The sequence below is a fragment of the Zea mays genome, chromosome 10, assembly GCF_902167145.1.
Source record: "Zea mays cultivar B73 chromosome 10, Zm-B73-REFERENCE-NAM-5.0, whole genome shotgun sequence".
Classification (NCBI taxonomy): Eukaryota; Viridiplantae; Streptophyta; class Magnoliopsida; order Poales; family Poaceae; genus Zea; species Zea mays.
This window is the reverse complement of record NC_050105.1, coordinates 50,777,188-50,804,176: the sequence shown is the minus strand read 5'-3', so window position 1 is coordinate 50,804,176 and position 26,989 is coordinate 50,777,188. Positions and strand designations below refer to the sequence as shown.

The window sequence follows — 26,989 nt, the reverse complement described above, 5'->3', positions numbered from 1 at the left end:
TTGCTATAAAAATTATCTGTGGTAAGAACCGTTATAACAACAACAAAAAATATCGTAACTAATGATGTTGCAACAAGAAGAAAAGGTTGCGACTACTGAAGTCCCAACGAAATAGATCCATGGTAATTACATCTTATTGCAACAAAAAAATCATTGCAACTGAACCATACAACAACCAATAAAACTGTTGCATTTACATATATTCAAACCCACAATTTATACGACAATGCATTTTGCATTTCTATTGGGTATAAAATGTTATGCAAAAGAATTATATTTTACATCAGTAACGTAAGAACCAAAGTTGACAACCATAATATTTGTCTCTTGTCTCATATATTAACTATATCCATACCATAAGTTGTAACAAATAGGTTGCACCAAATAAATAGTGGCCAAATACAAATTAATTTGATAACATAGCTCACAATCACAACATCCTCATACTAGCTTGGATTGTGATAACATAGATAATAAACTACTCAGGACTAGCAAATTATTGGAAGTTTTTTTGTCATCGTATACCCCTTCATCCCCTCCATTGATGCAAGCGATGGTTAGCTAGGCTGACGACGATATCACGACGACAAGGAACCTGTTGGAAGTGTTCAAAACAATAATTAGCAAAGCTACAATAACTTGGTTAATCATTAGTGGAAGACTACAACTGTAGTGCCTACAGCTACAGCTACAGCACAACTCCTAGCAAGCAGCATCAGCAGCAACCATCAGCAAGCAGCAAGCAGCAACACGCAGCATGCAGCAAGCAGCAGCAACAACACGCAGCAGCACGCAGCTAGCAGCGGCAAGCAACAAACAGTAGCAACAATCAGCAAGCAGCAACACGCAGCATGCAGCAAGCAGCAACAACAACACGCAGCAGCACGCAGCTAGCAGCGGCAAGCAGCAAACAGTAAGCACGCAGTAGCAAGCGTTCTACTCTATCTCTACTAGAGAAGGCAGCTGCAGCACCAGCCTAACAAGAGCGAAAACAGGCTACCAAATAAGCATGCTGCACAGAGCCACAAACATGTGTACTGCTCCTATGGTTAACTAAAATCTGTTTAGGCTACTAAAATCCATTGCGTGCACAACTACAAAAGAAATAAAAAAAGATTGTGGACATACCTTAAACACACTTTGATAGAGCTTCTTAAGTTGATCTACCTTGCTTCTCGCTTGCACTTGCGGATTGTACCTATTATCATATTCAGGATTACAAAAACAAAACTATCAAAAAATGTTGTAAAACAGTTTATATGATCATAATACAAGAACATTTGCATTCCATACACATTCGCTTGTTTTGTTGCCCCTTGCCTGCACACGTCTTGTCACAGCATTCCTTAGAGTGTAAGAGCTAATATAGTTTGCTGGCATATTGTCTTTCTTATTGTTTGTGTCTGGTGTACGAACATTGTTTGCACTACTTGGTGCAGGTGCAGGAGGATCAGCTGGGATGAGTTCAGGAGGTTTAGTAGGGACAACGGAAGAAGGATCGATTGGAGTGGTGCTTTCACGGTTGCTCTGCATTAAATAATTGATCAAACAATTTATGTTGCAAAAGTTCCTAATAGCAATGATGGTAAAAATACAAATATCAAATTTTATACCTGTTGTGCTACAGCAGCAAGGGCAGCAACCATTTCTTGCCTCATTTCTTCTCTAAGCACTTGTCTTTTTCTTTCTTCTTCTTCTTGCAGTGCTTGCATTTTTTCCTGTAGTATTCTTTCTCGTTCTCCAACCTCACACGCAAGTTTTTCATATAACAACTGCACCTGACTTTCGAGTTCAATGTTCTTTTGGTTGGTTACAACCGTTGCACGAGCTTGTTCGAGGAACTTTGATTCCATCACTTGACTTCTTGTTGGATACCTTGATAGGTACCCATGACCATGAAGTCTGTTTGCCTTACATCCTGTTGTTTCCTTGAATGTTGTTTGGAAAATAGCATTTTCCTCTTCTCTTGTTAGATCAAATCTTTACATTTTCACAACAATTTTCTCAGTTGCCTTCTCCTGAAAAGAACAATATAGTTCAAGTTAGCTCAATTCAAATAAGAATTCATGCCCAGTATTTCAAAGTATGTTTTAGTAGTAAGCTTTGTGATTTACTCACATAAATGCCACGTGAAGCCTCTTCCGACCATTCATCATTTTTACAATGAGTAATCATCCAAAGGGATAGATCGATTGGTTCTATACCAGTTTCTGGATCTCTCCGTAATGTGAAGAATGTATCATACAAGTTTGTCATTAATCATGGAAAATAAAGTAGTGGTCATATCATTACCTGTTGAAAGCTTATTTGGGAAAAAGTTCTAGAACCCATTATATGCTTCGTTCTTTGTTTCTGACGGTTTTCTGAGTTCCGACTGCTTATTTTCTAGAAAATAATAATAGTTGGAAATAAATTAATAAATAAATCGCTAGAATCATCCATATTATGCAAGTGCCAATCGTTAAAGTAAAGGAAATGAAATAGCAAACCTGGAATTTCTCAGATCCAAAATACAACATCATGTAATGCCACTCGACGATGTCTACATCTTCAGGCTTGTTTTTCATCCTTTCAGCATAACTATTGTATGCCTTGTATGTTGAGCTTAACGTTGATCGCCATCCTTTGTATCTCTCCTTAGCAATAGACCAGATCTTTTCATGCGCGTCCTCATTGGTTAGAAACTCCCACCTTCGCTGTTTCAGTTTTGATATAAAGAGAAGGTTAATTGTCTAGTAATTTGGGAATAGTAGACCACTAATAGTTCTAGCTAACTGTTAGGGCTCAAGTAAAGAAATTTCACATACCAGTACGTTAGAGGCTATAGAAGACCTAACATTGAGCTCTATATCTTTCCACTTTTTCACTCCAATGAGTGGTGCCTTTTTCTTTGTAAACAATACAATTTCATCCACAAAAGTGCGAGTGTTTGGTCCTACAGGACCTCCAAGCTTAGAAGAAAATTCAATCTTAAGTTTGTGATCACCATTCTTGATTCGCTTGGTGGCTGCTACTATACCCTTAAGGGTACCACGCCCCTCCTTTTTGAAGACTCCATCGTTTGGGTAGAAATATTCAAAGTAGAAGATTGCAACTGTTGGGGGCCTTCGGCTTCCGAAGGTCCTCAAAAACGTGATTTAACAATGTTTCTGGAGTATAATACATGAGCAGGTACCTTCGGACTTGGACCCTTCGGACTTGAGTCAAAATCACAGTATAAAGAAGCACAAGGGAAACGAAGGATGGAACAAAGCCGAAGCTGTGTGCAAGGGAGCTTCGGTATAATGACAGAAAAAAGGAAACCGACTTAAAGGGGAAAAGGCTATCTAGACCCCGATGAATTACTATAGAGTTATTAGCAAATGCAAAGGGCCTGGATGTAATTTTACATGGGCTATGACCCGTGCCTATAAATAGATGAACAGTACTCCCGTACTGTTCACGCTGACTGGACATCTTTGCCTTTCTGTCACGCTTGTACTTTCACTTTCTTTCAAGCCGAAGGTACTTTTGTAACTTGTTAACATTCCTATTTTTCCTTAATAATAAAATAAAAATGAGTTGATGGTAATAAATGACTGTTGATATTATCTTTTACACCTCATATGTTTTTCTTTTCCTCGTTCATATGTTGCTTTGACAAAGGTACGTCCTTCTTAACCTTCGTCCGAAAAACATTATTTCTCAAAAGGGATATAATGGTTCAAAGGACGAAGGACTTTAATGTTTAACATTCTCTGTGTTGCCTTGTTCTTAACTCATAGCATTTGAGAACAAGTCCCCAACATTGGCGCCCACCTCCGGTGAACCCTTTTCGACCACCTTCGGCAAGCATTGACCTTCATCATGCCGCCAAAGAAAGCTTCAGCAACAGGGGCTGCCGCTCTGCAGCCGCTGGACCCGAATCAGGAGACCCTTTCTCTTCGGGAGGCCTGAAGCCAGAAGAGGAAGGCCACCAGTCCAACGCCTCAGGAGGACGACTTGGACCAAGAAATCAGGAATATGGAGATGCTTTATCAACAAGTGCAAAGGAAGAAGGAAAAGATGGCTCGGCTAGATGACCTACAAAGACAGATAGACGAAGCCTCTGAAGAAGTTTGTCATCTTACTCAAGATGAGCAGAACCGAAGGCCCCAGTACAGAGAGCTTCACCAAGAGGGCTTCGTCAACAAAGATGACTGGTATGAAGATTTTCATCATGGAAATTTTGCCTTTGATGATGCTTCTCCTCTATCAGCAGAATTGCAGGCTACACCTTGGCCCTGTCTTACAAACCACCTCAGCTCCCCATGTATGATGGACACTCAGATCCGAAGCAATTTCTAATGAGCTACGAAGCAACCATATCTTCATATGGTGGCAATACTGCAGTCATGGCGAAATCTTTCGTCGTGGCAGTCAAAAATGTTGCACAAACCTGATACTCTTCTCTTCGGCCAGGAACAATCACATCATGGCAAAAGCTGAAGGACATGCTCATCACCAGTTTCCAAGGGTTTCAGACGAAGCCGGTCACTGCTCAAGCTTTGTTCCAGTGCACCCAGGATCACGAAGAATACCTTCAGGCGTATGTCCGAAGGTTCTTACGACTGAGGGCACAAGCGCCAACGGTGCCCAACGAAATTGTTATTAAGGCCATGATTAAGGGGCTTCAGCCAGGACCTACAGCTCAATACTTCGCCAGGAAACCCCCTCATACCCTGGAGAAAATGCTTCAAAAGATGGATGAATATATCCGCGCAGATAATGACTTTCGACAAAGAAGGGAGGAAGCTTACAGGTTCTCTGAAATGACCAGGGGCTTCGGAGGGAGAGTCCACCCTAGACACGTCAGATCAATCCACTCTACTCAGAATGACGACAGGGGAAGTCAGCAACAGAGGCCACAGTATTCCTCCCAGGCTTCGGGGCAGCAACAGAGCTATCCACGGCCCCCAGATCTAAGGGGCAGAGGCGTCAGGGGCTTCCGAGGAAGGTTTGGGGATCAACCCAGGAAAATTTATTGCCTATTCTGCGGTGAGGACAAGGGTCATACTACCAGGATGTGCCATGTCACCATCCAGAAACAGAAAGAGATAGCAGAAGCTGCAGTCCAACAGAGTCAGCCGAAGCAGGTTATGCATACTGCTTCGTACCACTCACTGTACATTCTAGAGTATGTGGGTAACCATCTTGCAGTTTCTGTTGCTTCGGCAAGCCAACCTCAGGCATCTTGGCAATAGCCTCCACCTCCACCACCAATGCAACCCGCTTATCCCCAAGGCCAGCAGCTAGAAGGGAGCCAGCACACTCACCAGCAGCGAGACTTCAGGGAGCAGTCCGAAGCTCGCACAGTCAACAGTACTGTGCCAGAATCGAAGCACATCTACTAGGAGATATCCTATCTCTGAAACAGTTTTTACATTCGTTATCATTTACCTTTTTAAATAAAGAGCAATCATTGAAAACTTAGTTCTTTTATTGTTTTCAATTTCTTGTAATAGCTTCGTCATTATCATAATGTAATATACCTTCCTGATACACCGACGAAGTTCCAAAAGTTTTGACGAAGCAACAAAAAGTCGTTTTAAGGAACGCAGTGTAAGTTTTTGTCGGAGCAACAAAAGTCATTCTTAAGGGAACGCAGCGTAAGTTTTCTGCTCAAAAGTCGTTCCAAAGAGAATGCAGAGCTTACAGCGAAAAATAAACGCTGATACCGCCGAAATAAAAGGCGAAGAAGCTCCTAAGGGAGGCTTACAACAAAAAATAAACGCTGATACCGCCGAAATAAAAGGCAAAGAAGCTCCTAAGGGAGGCTTACAGCGAAAAATAAACGCTGATACCGCTGAAATAAAAGGCGAAGAAGCTCCTAAGGGAGGCTTACAGCGAAAAGTCAACGCTGATACACCAAAAAATAAGCGGTGTAGTCGAAAAATAAACGGCAAAGAGACTGTGTTCTACTATGGGAACGTGTGCGTATCTTCGGCACAAATATCATTTTGCATATCATGACATCATCACATCATTCGCATAACATGACATCACACATCATATTGCATCAATGGCACAAGAGGGGAATACAATGTTAATCTAAAATTGTTTCGAAGAAATTATGCCAAGGCACAGAATAAAGTTTGAAGAAGTACAGTTTCGTCAACCTTAGTATCAGAGAAGATCTATTGCTTACGAAGCATAATATTTTCGCGAATATGGATATTCTTCACGAAGCATGAAAAGAAGGTAAGGTGTTTTTTCACCAAAGGCTCAAAAACGGTATGTATGTAAAGTTTTATGCATCGTAAAGAACTGAATTATATACAACTTATATACATCACTTTCAAAACTATAGAATATTACACACTTTGTTCAGCAAATATTACATCAGTATTCCGAATGTTTTTACAGCAATAGCTATTCTTCTTTTAAAACTACTTCTACAGCTTCGTTCAGTAGTTGATTCACAACTTTATCCATAATAGCTTCGGCCATCTTCGTAATTTCATCTTCCCTTTTTGCTTCGGGGTCGGTTAATGACTCAAAAGGCTCCGGGGGAGGAGATAGTTCAGCTGCGATACAAAACATGAATAAGTTTGAAGTTACAGAAATAGAACATAAAGTCAAAAGCAATTAGGTAATACCTATCCGCCTTTCAAGATCTGCAGTTTTTTCGGCTGCCTTTGATGCTTCTCTAGCATCATGAGTATCTTTTTCACTTTTCTTTATAATTTCGTGAGCCATCCCTCGGCCACCATTTTCCCAGATGTCGGTGAAAAACTTTTCGCCAACCAAGCTTGCTTCGGCCGAGGGGTCTTTCGTATCTTCAATAGAGAACGCAGCTTCGGTTTGGGCCAGAATCTTCACATGTTCGCATCCTACCTTCTCTAAGATAGCAGCAATTCCCCTGGCACCTGAGAAGGCGCAGACATCTCCACGGCCGCTCAAAACTTCCTCAAAGGCTTCGGCTTCGTCGTTAATCCATTCGATTGGACCTTCGGGATCGTCTAGTACGAAGTTGTCCTCATTTGAATATGCGCCGATATTGGCGAAACTGGTTTTTATCTTTTGTACACATGCCACAGATTTTTCATAGCATCTTTCTTTTGAAGAACGAAGCTCCACAGCTGTTTTTTCCCAGTGATTTTTCCAGTAGTCACTGGTGTCTTGGTCAGCTTCGGCAATTGCACATTTTAATTTTTCTTCTGCCAGCTGTTTCCGAAGATCTTCAATTTCGCATTTCTGGGTCTTAGCTTGGGCTTTTGAAGCAGCCTCGTCTTCTTTTATCTTGTTTATCAAAGAGTTTAATATTTTGTCTTTTTCAAGACCTTCGTTCCTTAGCTCAATTACTTCGGAACGAAGGTTATTCAAGGCCATGGTACAACCCTCATTTTCAGCGCTTTTTTGCGCCCTGAGGGCGTTGCTAAGATAAGGCCCTGCAAAAGGGTGTGGTATTAAGTATAAGCAAACGAAAAAAAATTAAGTACAAAAATCTTATTCTCTCACCTTTAAGCTGTTGTATGCTAAGCTGTCGGCCAATTCATCTTTTGATAACACTGAGAGCCCGTTTTCTAGCGTCGGGAATCCGAAGCTTCTTCCCATCTCCCGGTAGACAGAGATCTCCTTGCTGTCTGTGAGAAAATATAAGAAGTCTTCTTCTCCGCTGTCGTTGAAAATCAATGCCCTCTTCGGATATTTCAATTTTTGGGCATAGAACTGAGCTTCTTGCTTTTCTTTTTCAGTTAAATTTTTCCCCGAAGCATGTCGTAGAATATAATTGAGAGCTTCGAAAAATGCTTCGGGGGTGGCAATGCCAGTTTCTTCAGCCAAAATTTGTTCTACCGCTTCTGTTTCTTTTCCGCCGCTTTACTATATAAGGGCTAGTTTAGAAAACCTATTTTTTTCAAGGGATTTCTATTCTCACAAGGGAAACTATTTCATTTTCTCTTGAAAAAATAGTAATTCCTTAGTAAAATGGAGTTTCCAAACTAGCCGTAAAGATATATTCTCATATATATATATACATGATGACATGCCACGTATATAGTAGTAGTAATTAAGATAACTAATATCTATGCTACGTACCCGCACTGCTAATGAGTAAACGATAACTATGCAATGCCACCAAAAAAGGTAGCATGGATGAAGAAGACAAGCAACATCATTGTATGGTTGATACTTGATAGGCTGGGAAAAAGCGTGCAAACGTGTAAGGACGCCTCTTTTGGGCTCTCGGGGGACAGTCCAGAAAAGGGTTTGCTCCATCATGCGTCAAAAAAAAAATAGGTGAATGAATCTGGTTACTCTCTCCATGATTATGAATTTGATTCATCGTGCACGCACTCTTTTTTCTTCTCGATCTTTGCAAGCATGTTACATGAACCACCTTAAGTAATGGCAGTGAGAGGCATGTATGTAATAATAGGTTAGGGTAAGTTTGGAACTTAAATCCTCTCCGGAATTTCCCGGGAATTCCGGAAGAGGTTTAAGTTTCCAAACTAGCTCTAAAGTATGAATTAAGTGTTGGTACAAATAATTGACCTAACTCTGTTCAAGTTTGAGTCTTTTGTCAGCGAGCTTTGGACTTGTATGGAGACAGCCTGCCTCCACGCATGGCAGCATGCCTCGTTACAGCTCAAATTATATTATTACCTTAGCTGATCTCTAGATCATAATCCTAGAGCTAGTGATTATTGCAAGCCATGTTCAAGTGTACTATGTTTTCTGAATCTTGCATGCAAGTCTTTTCTGCATAATCAGATCGGTGTTGTGCAGAGATAGATGTCCGATCCATAACCTAGCAAGGTTATCTCTACGCACACACCTAACCAAAGTACTGAAATGCTCATCACGTGTATGCATGTATCAAGTGGCAATAGTAAAACAAAAGTTCTTGACTTGCGGGCACTTGATCAACTTTTACATCTCAAATAAAGTTACTGCCGTTCTGGTACGCGCATGATGAGCACCCCCGGATCGGATCTTCTTTTCTCTATATCTCTGTAGCTAGATAACTAGATGCCACCATGCATGTGTGCCTGTCAGCATATATGCATTTGGTTAGTTTACTAGAAAGTGTGATTAGTGCATGCTAAGCTAACTAGGGGGCCCAGTGATAACATTTGCTAATGAAAGCAGCCATGCAAGTTGGGCTGTTTCTTTGCAAGGGAAATAATGGGGCCGCTCCTTATAAACACTTGTACATGGATGGATGGCCTCTTGCACGGGCAAGTGGTGTGCTATTTGGAGACGAACTCCCATCCGGAGCACACATACATATATCGGTAGCTGCCCTGAGCTTCTGATTCTTCCTTTTGAGTGGTGTATCTGCCCCTGGCCTTATTACCTGCTCATCCCTAGAAGAAGGTACTACTGATCACTACTTCTCAGTTAGATCTCAACTTGTTCGACCTATTCAGTTTACACATATGTTAGAATCATACATTTTCTGAGTGTTTTGAATTTGCTTGTCGATAGACATGGAAGTAAACATTTCTCATAGCATACTCTGGGTTGCAGAAAATTCTCATACACCACATGAAACTGACTAAATATACAAGTGGGTTTTATGGCATACATATGGCTAGTTTAGAAACTCAAATCCTCTTCAGGATTGGAGGAAAATAAAGGAGAAATTAGTAAATTTAATTTCCCTCTCATACCCCTCCAATTTTAAAGAGGATTTGAGTTTTCAAACTGGTCCTTAGAATTTATTAAGAGAACTACAGAATTCGTCAGTATAGTTTTTATACAAAGCAAATTAGTTTTGGTCTGTCCACAAGGCCACCACTAAAGGTTGGGAGTGTCCTTGAAAAAAATGCTTTGATTTGAGATTATTAGCCATCATAAACTAAATTCTGTGCCTACTGTCTACAATCAGTGTTACCGTTACACATGTTACTAAAAGGATATGTATTGTTAGGGTGTGTTTGGTTTTTAGAGACTAATTTTTAGTTTCTCTATTTTATTCTATTTTAGTGTCTAAATTTTCAAATACGAAAACTAAAACTCTTCTATTTTAGTTTCTGTTTTTGACAAATTAAGGACTAAAACGGAATGAAATAATGGGTACTAAAAATTAGTCCCTAAAAACCAAATACCCCTAACTTGTTAAAATGTTTTTATTCGCAAGGGAAAGAGCATCGAGTGTTCATGGTGAATGATCCAACGTTAATCCTTTTTGCAGGAGCATATCTTATTTTATTTTAGGATATATTGCTATAAGAACATACCGTTTTCTCAAGAAAATATCATAAGAGCATTTCTCCGTTAGTTGATTGGTCATCACAAATCCTTCGTTGATTGGGCATACAGACGTAACCACAACAATTGATTCTGCACTTCTTTTCATCTTATATATAATATATAATATATAGTCCCCCCACCTCTTAAAAAATGTGTAAAATAACACATCCTTTCGTGGGGTCTTTTTTAACAAGAGTTTTCTTTCGGTTGGAGGTTCATCTTCACAAGCTATCTTTATGCCAACAGTTTCCAGTTTCTTCTCATAACTTCTGTTTCTACTAAAAAATGCCTTGATTAGATTGATCAGGTGAAGCATGAGATGGAGCTTTACCCTGGATATCTTCAAGACCATTTCAACATCCACAAACTCAGGTGACCATTTCCTATTTCCTGAATCACCGCTGCTCTATATATGCGACTTAAAGAGAGACCATTGCAATACAAAGTGGAACCTTAACCATGCAATTATAATTGATGCCCACACGATAGTAAAATTCACTACATTGTGGAATCTAAGCTGGTGTCGCTAGCTAGCTAGTTCTCTAGAAGACCAGTGGACTAGCTAGTGCAGCACTCCAAAAGGCTGGGGCTTATGCTCTGCCTTTGGAATCCCGTCTCGTGGTGCAGCATGAGCGTCGCGTAAAACATTATATAGCCAGATTCTTTTATATATATATATATATATATATATATATATATATATATATATATATATATATATATATATATATATATATATATATATATATATATATATATATAGCAAGTATAACGGGAGTCCTGGGCTTTTAATAGTTAAAGGATGCTCAGGTCGATCATCTCTGCAATCTGGTTCAATCAAGTGCACCGACTGGACCAGGCTGTCGGTTGCACCACCCGCGCCCACGTCTGTGCGCGCAAAAAAGAAATGCATGCATGAGTCAAACACGTCCTCTTACATGCGCATAAATTTAGGAAAGATATGTGCGGCGGTTTCTATTTTTAAATGTTTTATTTCCTCCATAAATTTAGTATCGCTGCAACAACCATGCAACTAGACTCGTAAGGACCATTTTATGATATATATACTGCTACTAAGGGCATGTTTGGTTCAGCTTTTTTCTGACCAGCTTTTCTGAGAATCTGAATGTGGGGAGAATTTGGCTGTGTAGAGAATCTGAGTATTATTAGGATTACGTGCGGAGGAAGATAAAGGTGTCCATAGGACTCAGGATCTAGAAAGTGACAGATTCCTACTATTGCAACGACTCAATCGATTATGTGTTTATGTTGATTTTGAATGGTTTTTACCCAAACGAATTTTATAGAAGCTGACTGAAAAGCTGAGCGTTTGACAGTCCGCAGTAGCTTTTGGTGGCCAGAAGCTCCAAAAAGCTGAAACAAACAGGGGCTAAATATGCTACCCTGTGTAGATAATTATGCAATTCGGTATACTGCGTAAAAATCTGTTACCAGCTGCATGCACACGAATTTATGATGAAAATAATGTGCAATAAAAGTAAATAAATTGCACGCATAAAAACAAAAAAAATCTTATTAAATGTTTTATTTCCTTCATAAATATAGGATCCCTCCAACAGGCATGCAGCTAAACACATTAGATCTAGTTTATGATATATATTAATACAAATTATACTATATGGTGTAGCTATTTATGCAATTTGTTACACTGCTTAAAAAATTTGGCATGTTGTTCACTGGTGGGCGCATATCTGGGTTGGAGCGTAATAACCTTAAGTTTTGAGCATAAAATCCTTCAATTATAAGCGTAAATACCGAGCCAATGTGAGAGTTTGATAGCTCTAGTAGGTTGTTATTACGATCTTATTTTTATGGCAGATCCGAAAAACATGGCAGCCACATGCATGCGGTTATACAGATCCAAAAATTATGGCAAAATGCATGCATGAGTCAAACATGTTCCCTTGCATGCGCGTAAATTTAGGAAAGATATGTGTGGTGGTTTCTATTTTAAATGTTTTATTTTCTACATAAATTTAGGATACCTGCAACAGCCATACAGTTAGACTCGTAATGACTATTTTATGATATATATTGATACTAAATGTGTCATACTGTGTAGATAATTATGCAATTCGGTATACTGCGTAAAAATCTGTTACCAACTGCATGCACACGAATTTATGATGGAAAGAATATGCAATGAAAGGAAATGAATTGCATGCATAGAAACAAAAAATCGCATTTAATGTTTTATTTTCTTCGTAAATATAGGATCCCTCCAACAGCTATTCAGCTAAACGCATTAGAACTAGTTTATGATATATATTGATACAAATTATACTACACGGTGTAGGTATTTATGCAATTCGTTACACTGCGTAAAAAATCTGGCATGTTGTTCACTGGTGGACGCATCTCCGGGTGGAGCGTAAATACCGAGTCAATGTGAGATGTTGATAGCTCTAATAGGTTGTTATTACTATCCTATTTTTATGACAGATCCGAAAATATGGCAGCCGCATGCATGCGGTTTCTATTTTTATACAAATCCAAAGATTATGGCAAAAATCGTGGGAGTTTTCATTGCATGCGCGTAAATTACGAACAACATAAATCAAGGAATTGTCTTTCCAATGTGCATGCAGTAAATTGATATACGAACTCCATGTTTAAGCATAAAATCGTACAGTTTTTTGCGTAAATAATACATGTGGTAGGCATAAAACACAATAATCGAAAAGAAAACTGCGCCGGATCGGAGGATGTCACACGCGATCATCGCTGCGCGCATCTCGGGCCTTCCGTGACGCCGCTCGCTCGAATATCGCGCCTCATGCGTCACTGTCACTACTCGCACGTCGACGGGCGTCGCTTGCTCGCAGGTCTTGAAAATGCCGCCTCCTCGGGACCTTGGGGACGCCGCCGCTTGCCCGCACAAGGGCCCCGCTGTCGCTCGCCCTCTGGATCGGGGAGCCGCCGCCACCGACCTGGGAACCGCCGCCACTACTCCGGATCGAGGAACCTCCGCCACCGCGCATCGAGGTCATGGAGTTGCGGCCACCGGCTAGGGGTCCACCACCGCGCACGCTCTGGGGCAACCGCCGTCGTCGCACGTCGGCGTCGCTAATGAATCGGGGTGGAGTGTAAAAAACTGAACCCTAGCACTCCGAGTCCTGTTCGGCTCGACCGGATTGCACCGTCCGACCTAGGCTTCCTCTAGTTATTCGAAGCCCAGAGCTCCTAATATATAAACTATATATAGGGCAGGTATAACGGGAGCTCTGGGCTTCCAATAGTTAAAGGAAGCCCAGGTCGACCACCCCTGCAAACTAGTTCAACCCAGCGCGCTCAACCAGGCTGTCGGGTGCACCACCTGTCCCACGTCTGTTGGCGCAAAAAAAAGAATGCATGCATGAGTCAAACACGATTCAATGCATGCGCGTAAATTTAGGAAAATATATGTGACGGTTTCTATTTTTAAATGCTTTAATTCCTCCATAAATTTAGGATCGCTGCAACAGCCATGCAGCTAGACGCGTAAGGACCATTTTATGATATATACTGTGACTAAATATGCTACACTGTGTAGCTAATTATGCAATTTGGTATACTGCGTAAAAATCTGTTACCAGCTGCATGCACATGAATTTATGATGGAAAAAATGTGCAATGAAAGGAAATGAATTACATGCATAGAAACAAAAAATTGTATTTACTGTTTAATTTGCTTCATAAATATAGGATCCCTCCAACAACTATTCAGCTAAACACATTAGAATTAGTTTATGATATATACTTATACTAATTATACTACACGGTGTAAGTATTTATGCAATTCGGTGTAGGTATTTATGCAATTCGGTACACTGCGTAAAAAAATCTAGCATGTTGTTCACTGGTGGACGTATCTCTAGGTTGGAGCGTAAAAACCTTAAGTTTTGAGCATAAAATCTCTCAATTATAAGCATACAATCTCTCAATTATAAGCGTAAATACTTAGCCAATGTGAGAGGTTGATAGCTCTGGTAGGTTGTTATTACGATCCTATTTTTATGGCAGATCCGAAAAATATGGCAGTCGCATGCATGCGTTTTCTATTTTTATACAGATCCAAAAATTATGGCAAAATGCATGCATAAGTCAAACATGTCCCCTTGCATGCGCGTAAATTTAGGAAAGATATGTGTGGCGGTTTCTATTTTAAATGCTTTATTTTCTCCATAAATTTAGGATCACTGCAACAGCCATGCAGTTAGACTCGTAATGATCATTTTATGATATATAGTGATACTAAATATGTTACACTGTGTAGATAATTATGCAATTGGGTATACTGCGTAAAAATCTGTTACCAGCTAAACGCATTATAACTAATTTATGATATATACCGATACAAATTATACTACACGGTGTAGGTATATTTTTGCAATTCGTTACAGCGCGTAAAATATATGGCATGTTGTTCACTGGTGGACGCATCTCCAGGTGTAGCGTAAAACCTTAAGTTTTGAGCATAAAATTTCTCAATTATATAAGTGTAAACACCGAGTCAATGTGAGAGGTTGATAGCTCTAGCAGGTTGTTATTACGATCTTATTTTTATGGCAGATCCGAAAAACATGGCAGCCGCATGCATGCAGTTTCTATTTTTATACAGATCCAAAAATTATGGCAAAATCGTAGGAGTTTTCATTGCATCCGTACAAATTACGAGGAACATAAATTAAGGAATTGTCTTTCCAATGTGCATGCAAAAAATATGCATGCAGCAAACTGATATACGAATCTGTGTTCAAACATAAAATCGTACAGTTTTTAGCATAAATAATACATGTAGTAGGTATAAAACACAATAATCGAAAAGAAAACACGAATCGAAGGAGGTAATCGCCAGAGGACGTCGTCGACGACATAAGCACAGATGTATGTTGTCATTGGGGCCGCCCGAACTGCGCCGGATCGGAGGATGTCATGAGCGATCGTCGCTGCGCGCACCTCGCACCTTCCGTGACACCGCTCGAACCTCACGCCTCGTGTGTCGCCGTCGCTACTCGCACATCGAGGGGCGTCGCTTGCTCGCCGGCCAGGGAAGTGTCGCCGCCTCGGGGTCCCGGGAACGCCGCCGCTTGCCCGCACAAGGGCACTGCCATCGCTCGCCCTTTAGATCGGGGAGCCGCTGCTGCCGATCTGGAAACCGGCGCCTCTACTCCGGATCGAGGAACCGTCGCCACCGCACGTCGAGGTCGGGGATCCGCGGCCACCGCAGCCACTAGTCGAGGCTCCACCGCTGCGCGCGCTATCGGGTAACCGCCGTCGTCGCACGTCAAAACTGAACCCTAGCACTCCGGATTTTCTTATATAGACGTGTGGACCTGATTCGGCTCGACCGGATTGCACTGTCTGACCTGGGCTTCCTCTAGTTATTAGAAGCCCAGGGCTCCTAATATACAATCTATATATATATATATTAGTAGTAGTCGTCTGGCGTGCTCATGTAGATTCACCTTACTTGACAATTAATTAAGACACTGTTTCAACGAATGAGGTCTCGATTCTCTACAAATTGCATGAGCATCAAAAGGGCACACGATTGTGCGTCAAGCTTTGCTTCCAAGAGAAAGGAACTCCACTCTCTGCACTGCACCTTTAAAAATTAGAACAGCAGCAAAAATGTGGAAGTGGCGCAACTACTTCATTATTTTTCGTACACCATTTCCCGTCTCTATGGTTAATCAGTAGTATCAGATTTGCATTGTGACCCGACAAAATAACGGTGAAAATTCATAGTTTTTAAACACGGGTTTCGGTATGGTTTCTCCCGTCACCCTCGTAAAATTGTAAAACTTAAAAAGAGAGCTCGCCAATAGATAGATGATTGGCCGCGAGAGAGGATCATATTTTGTTGCATTTTGTTGTGTGAACCGCACCCGGCCAGCTAGCTAGTGAGGACCATGAATTCGCAAGAGCGCTTGGCTTCGTTTCATCTGACGTACGTTGGCATTCTTGATGGTTACGGTGATATGATGTGCCGTGTCGCATATATTGGAAAGTTATGACCGATGATGCATCATCATCACCAACTAAAACCAAAATGACCAATGGGACTTTCTTCTTTTCCTACTTCTCTCCACCACCACGAGATTGATTGGTTGGCCACCTGATTTGTCTCCACCGAAGCAATGGGGAATTAATTGCTCTCTCGGTTTTATAGATTCTGGTTGTTCGTTTCGAATTAAAACCGATCGTTTAAAATGCTGCAGTTGCAATATATAGAGACAAAAATATCGTAGAAGCCAGTGCGAATTACGGGCCATTACGGGTCGTGAATTCTTTTCATATATACGTACTAGTTTCAGGTTCGACCGACCGTAGCGTCATGCATATATCATAATTATTTTTATTTGTAAGGGTACATGCATGACCGCCTTTTCGGTCAGCTGCATTTGGAGGTAGTACGTACGACCGTGTGCAAAAAGCTCCGGATTCGATTTAATTCCTATCTATAATCTAGCTATATAGCTCAGATTCATTATTAAAGATAGATTCACTTTTTTCTTCACAAAAAAATCTATTTGGTGGTGCTCTGCTCCTCAAAGGGTGCTGCTCCAGCCACTCAAGTTTAGTGAAGTCGGTGAAAACTATTCACCACCACTCCTAATTTTTAAAAAAATAATATAGTTACTCCCTTTTTTATTTTCTTCTTTGTTTCCGCATGGTTTATTTTCATGCCGCTTCCTACTCTATCAGTGGCTCCATTTTCTTCCTCAGCCATCTCCCTCCCGGACTCCGGCCTCAACGAAGGCGCTATCCTTTCGAGCTAGTTTGATGACAAGTAAAATAGAGGGGATCCATAACGAGATTGAATTGGATCCTCTCTATTTCCTTGTTCACTGAACCAGCCTTCTATGGCGACGCTTCTCGAGCATCTCTTGAGCTGACCGTTCATAGAAGGGTTTTCTTGTTTTTTGGAAGGAAAAACAACAAAGGAGACATTGACACGGTGAGGTGGTATATTCTAAGAGTAAATAAGACAATTATAATCGAATTGTCGCTGCGTGGATTTAGGGCAAAAACGGACAAGATGTCATGGCAGCCGCCAAGATGAATACCACCTATATAGTCCTACGCGCAACATCAAATTCATGGAAAATAGAATCGAATCTCATGAGGGTATCAAAGACCTCCAGATTTTTCGTCAAGAAAAAAAAAAGACCACCAGAATGATTTTCCCTAGCTGCCACAATGATATTTTTTCCGCAACCCACGTACGCGCGGGCCCACCACCCCAGCTAGTAGCTAGCGGTCGAGATTCCCAGCGGAGCGGGTGGTGGCCGCTCCGATCGAGTGCTGATTCCTCTGCAATGATGCAAAGGGGGACAGATAGAAAGGAGGGACTCAGCAAGTGCTCGTGCACTACTACTGGAGCTGTGTGACCTGTGCATCATCGCCAACTAACAAACTCATCAGGATCACCCATGACCACCACGATATGTGAAGTGGTGATGATGATGATAACTAATTAGGTTCCGTTCTCTATCTTCTCGCTCGACGAAAAGATACAGATGCGATGCGCCCATCCCTCCCCCCCCCCCTAGTGGTCAACCAGCAGGCCATGCATGCATAAATGCATGCATGCATGTTTGGCTCCACTTGGCTGCCACCGAGTGACGCTGACGCCACTGCTGACGCTGCGTGCTACTGCCTACCAGTGTTCTATGCTTATCTATATATCGACTTGTGAGCTGGGGGACTATGAATCTTTAGTGGCTGTCCACTTCAGGGCGACCCCCCGGTGTCGTTGCAAAATCAAACAAGGGATACAATATCACATGTGCAACGTACGGTAGTGATATAGAATAGCACGATGACAAGGAGCCTCCGGCGAGCGAGGATGCCATGCCTACTTCGGCCCTGTTCCAATCCTATGAGATAAATTTTAGCAGCTTCTTTTTAGCTACTTTTAGCTATTTGGTGATCTAAACAGTAGAGCTAATAGTGATGTGATAAAGTTTAGCTCCTATTATCTCATAAGCTGCTCAAAGGGTGCTAAAATGAGCTAAATGTGGGCTAGAGAGACCATTTTCCACCCCTTACCCTCCAACCCCTTCTCTAACTGTGCATTCAATAATATGACGATGTAGCATTAGGGGTATTAGTGTCTTTTTATTTCAATGTGATAAACTTTATCAGAGTGGTTCAAACACCTTCAATGAGCTAAACTTTAGCATTTCAATTGATATGGCTAAAATTTAGCAAGAAGCTAAAGTTTATCTCGAGGGATTGGAACATACCCTTCCTGGCCCTCCGCCCCCCCGTACGTAGCGACACCTTTCTGTTTCTGCCCCGCGCCGAGGTTGCCTTTCTTGTCGTGTGCCGGACGAGGAGGGCTACCAAGAGTCCGTTCCCAGACGGCCAGACCCAGCACGTACGACTTCCAACCACCAGCCACGTCGTCAGACTCAGCTGTTTGCTTCAGCAATCAGTCGTCGTCAGCCACGGACACACGACACGAGCAGAGGAAGCTGAGCTCTTGCTTGTTCCTGCAGTCGTCTGCAGCCGCTGCCGACGAGCGGCGCGCCCGCCCGCTACGTGACATCGGGTCCCGTCGGGGCCATGGGGATCTACGAGCGGCAGCGCCACCTGGTGCCCACCGGCGTGTGGGGGGAACCGTTCCGGCTCGACGCCGACGCCGTGGCCATGCCCCTGCCCCTGGCCGCGTTCCCCTCGGTCACCGTGGCCACGCCGGCGCCGCTCGACGTCGTCGAGCCGGAAGCAGAGGAGATCAAGCTCGGCAAACGACTGGTACTTCCGCTTGGTGTACGTGTACCTCAGTACGATCCTCCGCGTATACCCATGGCTCCAGGAAACAATCACTCCGCTTGGTTTCAGTTGCAGGCGCAGCAGGACGACGTGCCGCGGATGCAAGAAGCGCCGCCGTCGTCGGATAGCTTCAGCCACGACGATGACGACGCTAGGCCGAGAGACAAGGTGCGTGCGTGAGACGACCCGGCCGACGATGACTCGGCAGAACTTCCCGCTGATGTCAACGCTCCCTCTGCTTTGCCTAGGTTCAGAGACGGCTCGCGCAGAACAGAGAGGCAGCTCGGAAGAGCCGGCTACGGAAGAAGGTCAGCGTCTCAGCGAAGAGAGATCAGTCACCGCGCGCATGCCAAGCAAACCTTCTTGTTTTTCCCCCCTCCATTCTCACGTTGTTTTCTGCGTCGACTCCGCTCGTCGCTGACGATTGCTGCTTTTGTTCCATCCCCAGGCGTACATACGGAACCTCGAGACGAGCCGCGTGAAGCTGGCGCAGCTGGAGCAGGAGCTCATAATGGCCAGGCGCCAGCAGGTACGGTAATAACTCTGGGAGAGGGCATCGATCGACACGCCGATGGAACAATCCAGGCAGCACCGCTAGCCGCAGCTGCCACTGCTGATCAACTCTGCTGCAGCACGGCGCGTACGGCGTGGGAGGAGGAGTCGCACCGCCGGCGGCGCCCGTGGACCCGCGCGTCGCTGCGTTCGAGCTGGAGTACGCGCACTGGGTGGAGGAGCAGAGCAGGCAGGCGACGGAGCTGCGGGCGGCGCTGCAGTCGCACGCGCCGGACGTCCAGCTGCGGGTCCTCGTCGACGCCGCGCTGGCGCACTACGGCGCGCTGTTCCAGGCCAAGGCGAGGGCAGCCCGGTCCGACGCCTTCTTCGTGCTGTCCGGCGTGTGGCGGTCCCCCGCGGAGCGCTTCTTCCTCTGGATCGCCGGCTTCCGCCCCTCCGACCTGCTCAAGGTGCTGGAGCCGCAGCTGAGCCCGCTCATGGACCACCAGGCGTCCGAGGTGCGCAAGCTGCAGAACACGGCGCGGCAGCTGGAGGACGCGCTGTCGCAGGGCATGAGCAAGCTGCAGCAGACGCTGGTCGACACCCTCATGACCGTCGACGTCTCCCCGGACGGCGCCGGGGGCGGATACGCGGGGCAGCAGATGGCCTGCGCCGTGGGCAAGCTCGCCGACCTCGTCGACTTCGTGGACAAGGTGATGACTAGCCGTAGCCAGCCATTGAGCAGCAAGCGAAACCAAAATCTTTGGCATATTGGCACGCTCAATCGACTTCTTGCTCTGACCGACCGACGTCGACGTTGTTGGCACAGGCGGACCACCTCCGGCAGCAGACGTTGCGGAACATGCACAAGATCCTGACGCCGCGGCAGGCAGCGCGCGGCCTGCTCGCGCTCGCGGACTACGGTCAGCGCCTGCGCGCGCTCAGCTCGCTCTGGGCGGCGCGCCCCAGGGAGCCCGCATAGTCGTAACGAGACACCCGCGACGGCGACAGCGACGGGGGAGAGGAAGCGGCATTGCAGGCACGTGCGCGCGTGGTTGCCTTTGGCTGCCGCCCAGCGGAGCAAGAAGCCATGACGCGGCAGACGCCGGCCTGCGATCAGTGCCTCGGTTCCTCCCACTCCCAGCTCTGCATCTGGTATTCTGGTACGGGCAACCGGCGTGTTCTGTTCGCTCTCGGAATGAAACCTGAATCTTCTAATGGTTACAGCAGTGAATTAGGCTTTGGATTTGATTGACAGATCGAAGAAATTACAAGTGTAAATACGGTAGACAAAGTTGTTTGGGTAGTAGAACAGACGTGTACTGTTCAGTTAATGTTTGTCTCGGTCAACCTGTAACTAATACGTCATCTTTTTTTTTCTTGTCGGTGAGGATGTAAACAGATCATGTGAAAGATGTACAACGAACAATCTATGGAACCAGAGTTAGACGGGCATGTATCCTATGCAATCATACATCTCCTGCAATCGAGTAATTTGTATTATTGATTGTAAACCATGTGCTGATAATATTTAACAAATAATCCTTTTGTTTTGTGCCTTACTGCAGATACTTGAATTCTTTTTCTAGAAAGCATATCTTTTTCTTTCTTTATGCATTCTAGGTGTTATATTCCTCCCCCCATTCAACAGAATTCACCCTTGAATTCTTTATTTTGATGATTTGTGAAAGGATTAGCATGCTAAAACAGAGTAAAAGTACATACCACAAGTGAACAACATTGCGTACTACTGCATTTGTGACTCTAGCTCCCTATTATTCTTATTATGGTTTGGTATTTACTTACATTTAGTAGCTGCTAATAAAATTTGACCAACTTATTAAAATCAATGCTCAGCTTTAACCTCTTTTATTGGTCATCCTTACACTTCACATGAACTCCCACCTTTGGTGAGTTCATGCACATTATTCCCCACAACTTGTTGAGCGATGTACATGTGTGAGCTCACCTTGCTGTCTCACACCTCCACGGGAGAAGAATAGGTGGTTCAAGAGGAGCCACATAACGAGAAGTTCGACTTGATCTAGGTGGCGTCTCCCAATTGACTTTATGGCGTCAAGGATGGACTTTGGTTCGTTTTATATTTATCATTTATTTTGTAAGACTTCCGCTATGTAATAAAGACTCTGATGATATTGTGACATTTATCTCTATACACTTTGTTATTATATGTGTTGTCTTCTTTGGCGCATATATGATATGCACCCGCCTTTATCCCTTAAACTCGGGTGTGACAAAAATGTCCATATATAAGTGACAGTGACAAGGACAACGACAAGAAAGGGAAGAAGAACATGGAGAAGAAGAAGTATTACAAGAAGAAGGGTGGCGAGGCGCACATGGGACGGGAATGGGACTCTGATGAGAGCTCCACCGACTCCTCCTCCGACGAGGACGCCGTCAACATCGCCATCAACAAAGGCCTTCTCTTCCCCAACATCGGACACAAATGCCTAATGGCTAAGGACGGCAAGAAGAAGATACATTCTAGAGATACCCCTAAATATACTACATCCGATGATGAGGGTAGCTCTAGTGATGATAATAATGATTTAACTTCTCTTTTTGCTAACCTTACTAAAGATCAAAAGAAGAAGATAAATGAATTAATAGAATCTATTAACGAGAAGGATGATCTCTTGCAATGCCAAGAGAACTTGCTCGTTAAGGAAAATAAGAAATTTGTTAAATTGAAAATTGCTTATGCTCTAGAGGTAGAAAAATGTAAAAACTTATCTAAAGAGGTTAATATTTGCAATGATTCAATTTCTTGTCTTAGAATTGAGAATGAAAATTTAAATGCTAAGATAGAAGAATTGAATGCTTGCAAAACTCCTACATCTACTGTTGAGCATGTTACTATTTGTACTAGATGTAGAGATATTAATTTTGATGCTATGAATGATCACATTGCTATGATTAAAGAACAAAATGATCACATAGCTAAGTTAAATGCTAAAATTGTCGAGTATGAGCTAGAAAATGAAAAATTTAAATTTGCTCGTAGCATGCTTTATAATAGGAGACACCCTGACATTAAGGATGGCATTGGCTTCCAACAAGGGAGCAAAGCAACATCAAGCTTAATGCCCCCAAGAACAAACTGTCTAATTTTGTTAAGGGTAAGGCTCCCATGGTTCAGGATAGAGAGGGTTATATTTTATATCCTAAGAACTATCCTGAACACAAAATCAGGAAAATCCATGCTAGAAAACCTCATAATATTTCTCATTATGCTTTTATGTATAGTAATGTGGCATCTAGCTCTAGGCATTCAACTCATGTCAAAATGCCTAAAAAGAAAATTGCAAATGCATCAAATGAGCATAACATTTCATTTAAGACTTTTAATGCATCTTATGTACTCACTAACAAATCAGGCAAAGTAGTTGCCAAATATGTTGGGGGCAAACACAAGACTCCAAAGACTTGTGTTTGGGTACCCAAGGTGCTTGTTTCTAATGCCAAAGGACCCAAGACCGTTTGGCACCTAAGAACAAGGCCTAAATTTGTTTTGTAGGTTTATGCATCCGGTGGATCAAGTTGGACAATCGATAGCGGGTGCACAAACCACATGACAGGGGAGAAAAGGATGTTCTCCTCATATGAGAAAAATGAAGATCCCCAAAGATCAATCACATTCGGGGATGGAAATTAAGGTTTGGTCAAAGGTTTGGGTAAAATTGCTATATCTCCTGACCATTCCAATTCCAATGTTTTTCTTGTAGATTCTTTAGACTACAATTTGCTTTTAGTTTTTAATTATGCAAAATGGGCTACAACTGTCTGTTTACTGACGTTGGTGTTACTGTCTTTAGAAGGAGTGATGATTCAGTAACATTTAAGGGAGTGTTAGATGGTAAGCTATATTTAGTTGATTTTAATGATAACAAAGCTGAACTAGACACTTGCTTAATTGCTAAGACTAATATGGGTTGGCTCTAGCATCGCCGACTTGCCCATGTTAGGATGAAGAATCTTCACAAACTTCTATAGGGAGAACACATTTTAGGACTAACAAATGTTCATTTTGAGAAAGACATGATTTTGTAGCGCATGTCAAGCAGGGAAGCAAGTTGAAGTTCATCATCCACACAAGAACATCATGACGACTGACAGGCCGCTTGAGCTACTCCACATGGATCTATTCGGCCCGATCGCTTACATAAGCATCGGTGGGAGTAAATATTGTCTTGTAATTGTGGATGACTATTCTCGCTTCACTTGGGTATTCTTTTTGCAGGAAAAATCTCAAACCTAAGAGACCTTAAAGAGATTCTTGAGACGGGCTCAAAATAAGTTCGGATTGAGAATCAAGAAAATTAGAGGCGACAATGGAACGAAGTTCAAGAATTCACAAATTAAATGATTTCTTGAGGAGGAGGGCATCAAGCATGAGTTCTCTTCTCCCTACACACCTCAACAAAATGGTGTAGTGGAGAGGAAGAATAGGACTCTTTTGGATATGGCAAGGACCATGCTTGATGAATACAAGACCCCGAATCGGTTTTGGGTGGAGGCAATTAACACAGCCTGCTACTCCATCAACCGGTTATATCTTCATCAAATCCTCAAGAAAACATCATATGAACTCCTCACCGGTAAAAAGCCCAATGTTTCTTATTTTAGAGTTTTTGGGAGCAAATGCTTCATTCTTATTAAAAGGGGTAGAAATTCTAAATTTGCCCCTAAAGCAGTAGAAGGCTTTTTCTCTACTACTCTATATGAATGTATTGTAGGCGTCCACAGCACCACTGTTCTTTCGCAATCGTCCTCCCGCACGCGGCACGCGCTGCCCCAAATCCGCCCCACCATCAGCGCTAGCACACCGCGCCGCCACCAATCAACGCCCGCGGATCTCCCACCCTTCTCCCCACTGCCACCGCAACAGATCCGCGGGCATTCTTCCCCACCGCCCGAGAGGATCTTCCATCCTCGCTCGCTCGCGCTCCGCCTTCCATTCGCCGTGAATGTCGCCCTCATCCAACCACTGGCGCATCAACCAGATCCGCTCCATCCAGCCAGATCTCGGCGACAGTAGAGGACCAAATGGTGGTGAAGGCGATTCATGAGTGCCCCTGGGAGTCGCTCCCCAATCGCCACCATATTCCAGTCCGCACCATCGATTTCGGCTACCACCACGCCATCGACCCTGGCCGCCCCTGCTCGCCCACGCAATAGCCGTCGCTATCCCCTTCCTATCTGGTGTCCGTGATGCTCGCCGCCCCTGCTTCCCCATGCTGACTACACGCACCCTGCCATCCCCGCCCTCATCCGCGCACGCGTCGGACGCTCGCCATGCTTGCCGCCCTCCCCTCCGGCCCTTCCCTCGCGCACGCTCGGGAAAAAGTCTAGCCCCCAAACTCCCCAGCGGGGGCGAGCCTGGGAGGAAGAGCCATCGCCACCATGTATGGCAGAACCACCCGCGACCGCCTCGCTCCCCTTCAGCCCTTCTGTCGCGCGCGCTTGGAAAAAAGTCTAGCCCCCAAACTCCCTAGCGGGGGTGAGCCTGGGAGGAAGAGCTGCCGCCGCCATGTATGGCAGAATCACCCACGACCGCCTCGCACGTACGCGCCTCACGATTCTCCCTTGGTTACGCTCTGCTCTCGACTCACCAGGCGGTTGGGTGCCTGATCTATTTTGCTGCTATGGTGCTGGCGCAGTGTTTCGTTGTGAAGCCGCCCGACTGGACGATGAACCTGATGATCTGGCACTGCACCATCCCCGGCAAGCAAGGGGTAAGCGACCTGGGGCTTAAGACCCTACCTCTAAAATGTGTTATTGCACTAGATGTTTGGATTATTCCACTGCATCATCGATCGGGGCTGGATCAGGCAGGTCGATTTGTGTCCCTACAGTTGCCCACTGTTTTAATCAGAATCCTCGTCCGATGAACAAGGCGGGGGGCTTGTGTGTATGCAGCAACCTGCAGTCTACCACGTGACATTTCAGTTCCTTCTTTGTGTGTCACGAGTTTCAGAGCTTGATTGAGATGATTTATGTGCCATGACACTCAGAGTTTGATTGGGGTAATTTTGTGTATCAGTACATAGGGTTACTGAATTTTGCATATCGTCGTAATCTGACGCCATTAAATTTTAAGGATAGGTGCATTGCTTTCACTCTATTGTATAGGTTCTATGAGTGCTAGAGCAGGTAATAGGTTCTATGAGTGCTAGAGCAAGTAATGGAGCAAGAGGTTCACAGTGTCGATGAGGTGTATGCCGTGACTAAGGCCTGGGCACCAAATAATGGCATTCTGATCAGTGGGTGCCAGACTAACCAAACAACAACCGATGCAACTACACCACAGGGTGTCTCCTTCGGTGCGCTAAGCAATGCTATCTAGACCATTCTTGCAAATGAGCACGAGAAGGTGACGAATGAGGATCTCGTGATGAAAGCACCTGAGCTCCTGTCCAGGCAACGGTACACTCAACAGCCTATGCTTTGCTACAGCGACGAGCATATCCATGTCGCTTTCATACGCTAAAACTTGGATTGTTACAACCATTACTTTCCTCCCTCCTTTTGTGTTGATCAGTGCACTATTGGTTGAGATTTTTTTCTCCCCTTATAATTTCATGCACAATTTTGTTTTTGTCTTGTGCTGGTTCATGTAGTATGGAAACTTGACACCTTATACACAATCTTTGCCTGAAGCACACTGGAGGGGTTAACAAGCCTTGCTTTTTCGCAGGAAGCATCATAGTCATGGGAGGAGGGGAAGAGACAAAGGCACGAGAGGGATGCTGATCGTGGCCAGATTATGTACATTATTTATGGAATTATGCTAGATTCACCAGTCATGCAGTTTTGGTAGATTCTGGAAACTCTTCTTCAATAGAAAGATTTTTTATTGTTCACACCTTCCATTTTGGACATCGTCTTTAGCACATGTCTTTGACTTTTTTTCCTAAACATTTGCTACTAAAACTTGCTGAAGAGATAATTTATCTGCTAATACATTTTTTGTGTTTTATTAGCTGTCAAAGTTAGTACATTAGAAAGGAGTGAGCATAAAAGGTTTAGCAATCCACAAACAATCTATGTTCAATGGGCATGAGTGAAGAATAATTAGTAAGTGTTTTTGGCTCACTTGATAGCAAAGTAGTGTAAAAATAATGGTAAAAGTGGTTACGCCTTATAAATTAGGACGGAGGGAGTACTGTTATATTAGCAAGTGCAAAAGCATTCCCCGCTAACAATGTTTGTGTATTAGAAGTGAGCAGTCTGTGAAATAGAAAGTGACATCCATTTGCTATTGTTAGGTGCAAGTGGCATCCATTTCACTGAAAGCGGAATATTCTTTTTCTTGTTTTGTCGTGGGTTCCCGATTTTGCAATTGTCTTTTCCATTTGAGTATTAGAATTGCTGTTAGAGTGATACTGGTTTGATCTTTCTGCAATAAGACTTGCACTCTAAGCAAAATGGAAAGTAGCTACATTCTTTTGCTAATTTGGGCATCCCCTAT

At 43.5% G+C, this 26,989-nt stretch overlaps 1 protein-coding gene and 1 long non-coding RNA gene across 11 annotated transcripts; both read left to right on the top strand.

Annotated features, from left to right (window-relative positions):
* Positions 1-9,166: 9,166 nt before the first annotated feature.
* On the top strand, positions 9,167-21,053 carry LOC100192658 (uncharacterized). Of its 10 annotated transcripts, none has more exons than XM_035962869.1 (8): positions 9,167-9,339; positions 10,517-10,590; positions 18,729-18,999; positions 19,072-19,170; positions 19,257-19,310; positions 19,451-19,531; positions 19,635-20,207; positions 20,324-21,053. In XM_035962869.1, exons 2-8 carry the CDS (start codon positions 10,538-10,540, stop codon positions 20,474-20,476), a joined length of 1,284 nt encoding a protein of 427 aa, XP_035818762.1. In that variant the 5' UTR covers positions 9,167-9,339; positions 10,517-10,537; the 3' UTR covers positions 20,477-21,053. The 10 variants fall into 10 exon arrangements, with proteins under 10 accessions (XP_035818762.1, XP_035818761.1, XP_008661357.1 ...); XM_020544864.1 differs by having other exon boundaries at positions 9,168-9,339; positions 18,729-18,984; XM_008663137.2 differs by having other exon boundaries at positions 9,168-9,339; positions 19,251-19,310.
* A 3,701-nt stretch (positions 21,054-24,754) lies between these two features.
* LOC111590320 (uncharacterized) lies at positions 24,755-26,458 on the top strand. Its single transcript, XR_002749438.2, has 3 exons — positions 24,755-25,082; positions 25,179-25,253; positions 26,216-26,458. It is a non-coding gene; the product is annotated as an uncharacterized lncRNA (long non-coding RNA).
* The last annotated feature ends 531 nt before the right edge of the window (positions 26,459-26,989 follow it).

What these genes read in the sequence shown, in the direction of transcription:
- LOC100192658 (XM_008663135.3), top strand. Translation starts at nt 10,538, where the DNA reads ATGGAGCTTTACCCTGGATATCTTCAAGACCATTTCAACATCCACAAA. An exon ending in AGAGCCGGCTACGGAAGAAG is followed by an intron (nt 19,311 to 19,450) that starts GTCAGCGTCTCA and finishes TTCCATCCCCAG; the next exon opens with GCGTACATACGGAACCTCGA. An exon ending in TAATGGCCAGGCGCCAGCAG is followed by an intron (nt 19,532 to 19,634) that starts GTACGGTAATAA and finishes ACTCTGCTGCAG; the next exon opens with CACGGCGCGTACGGCGTGGG.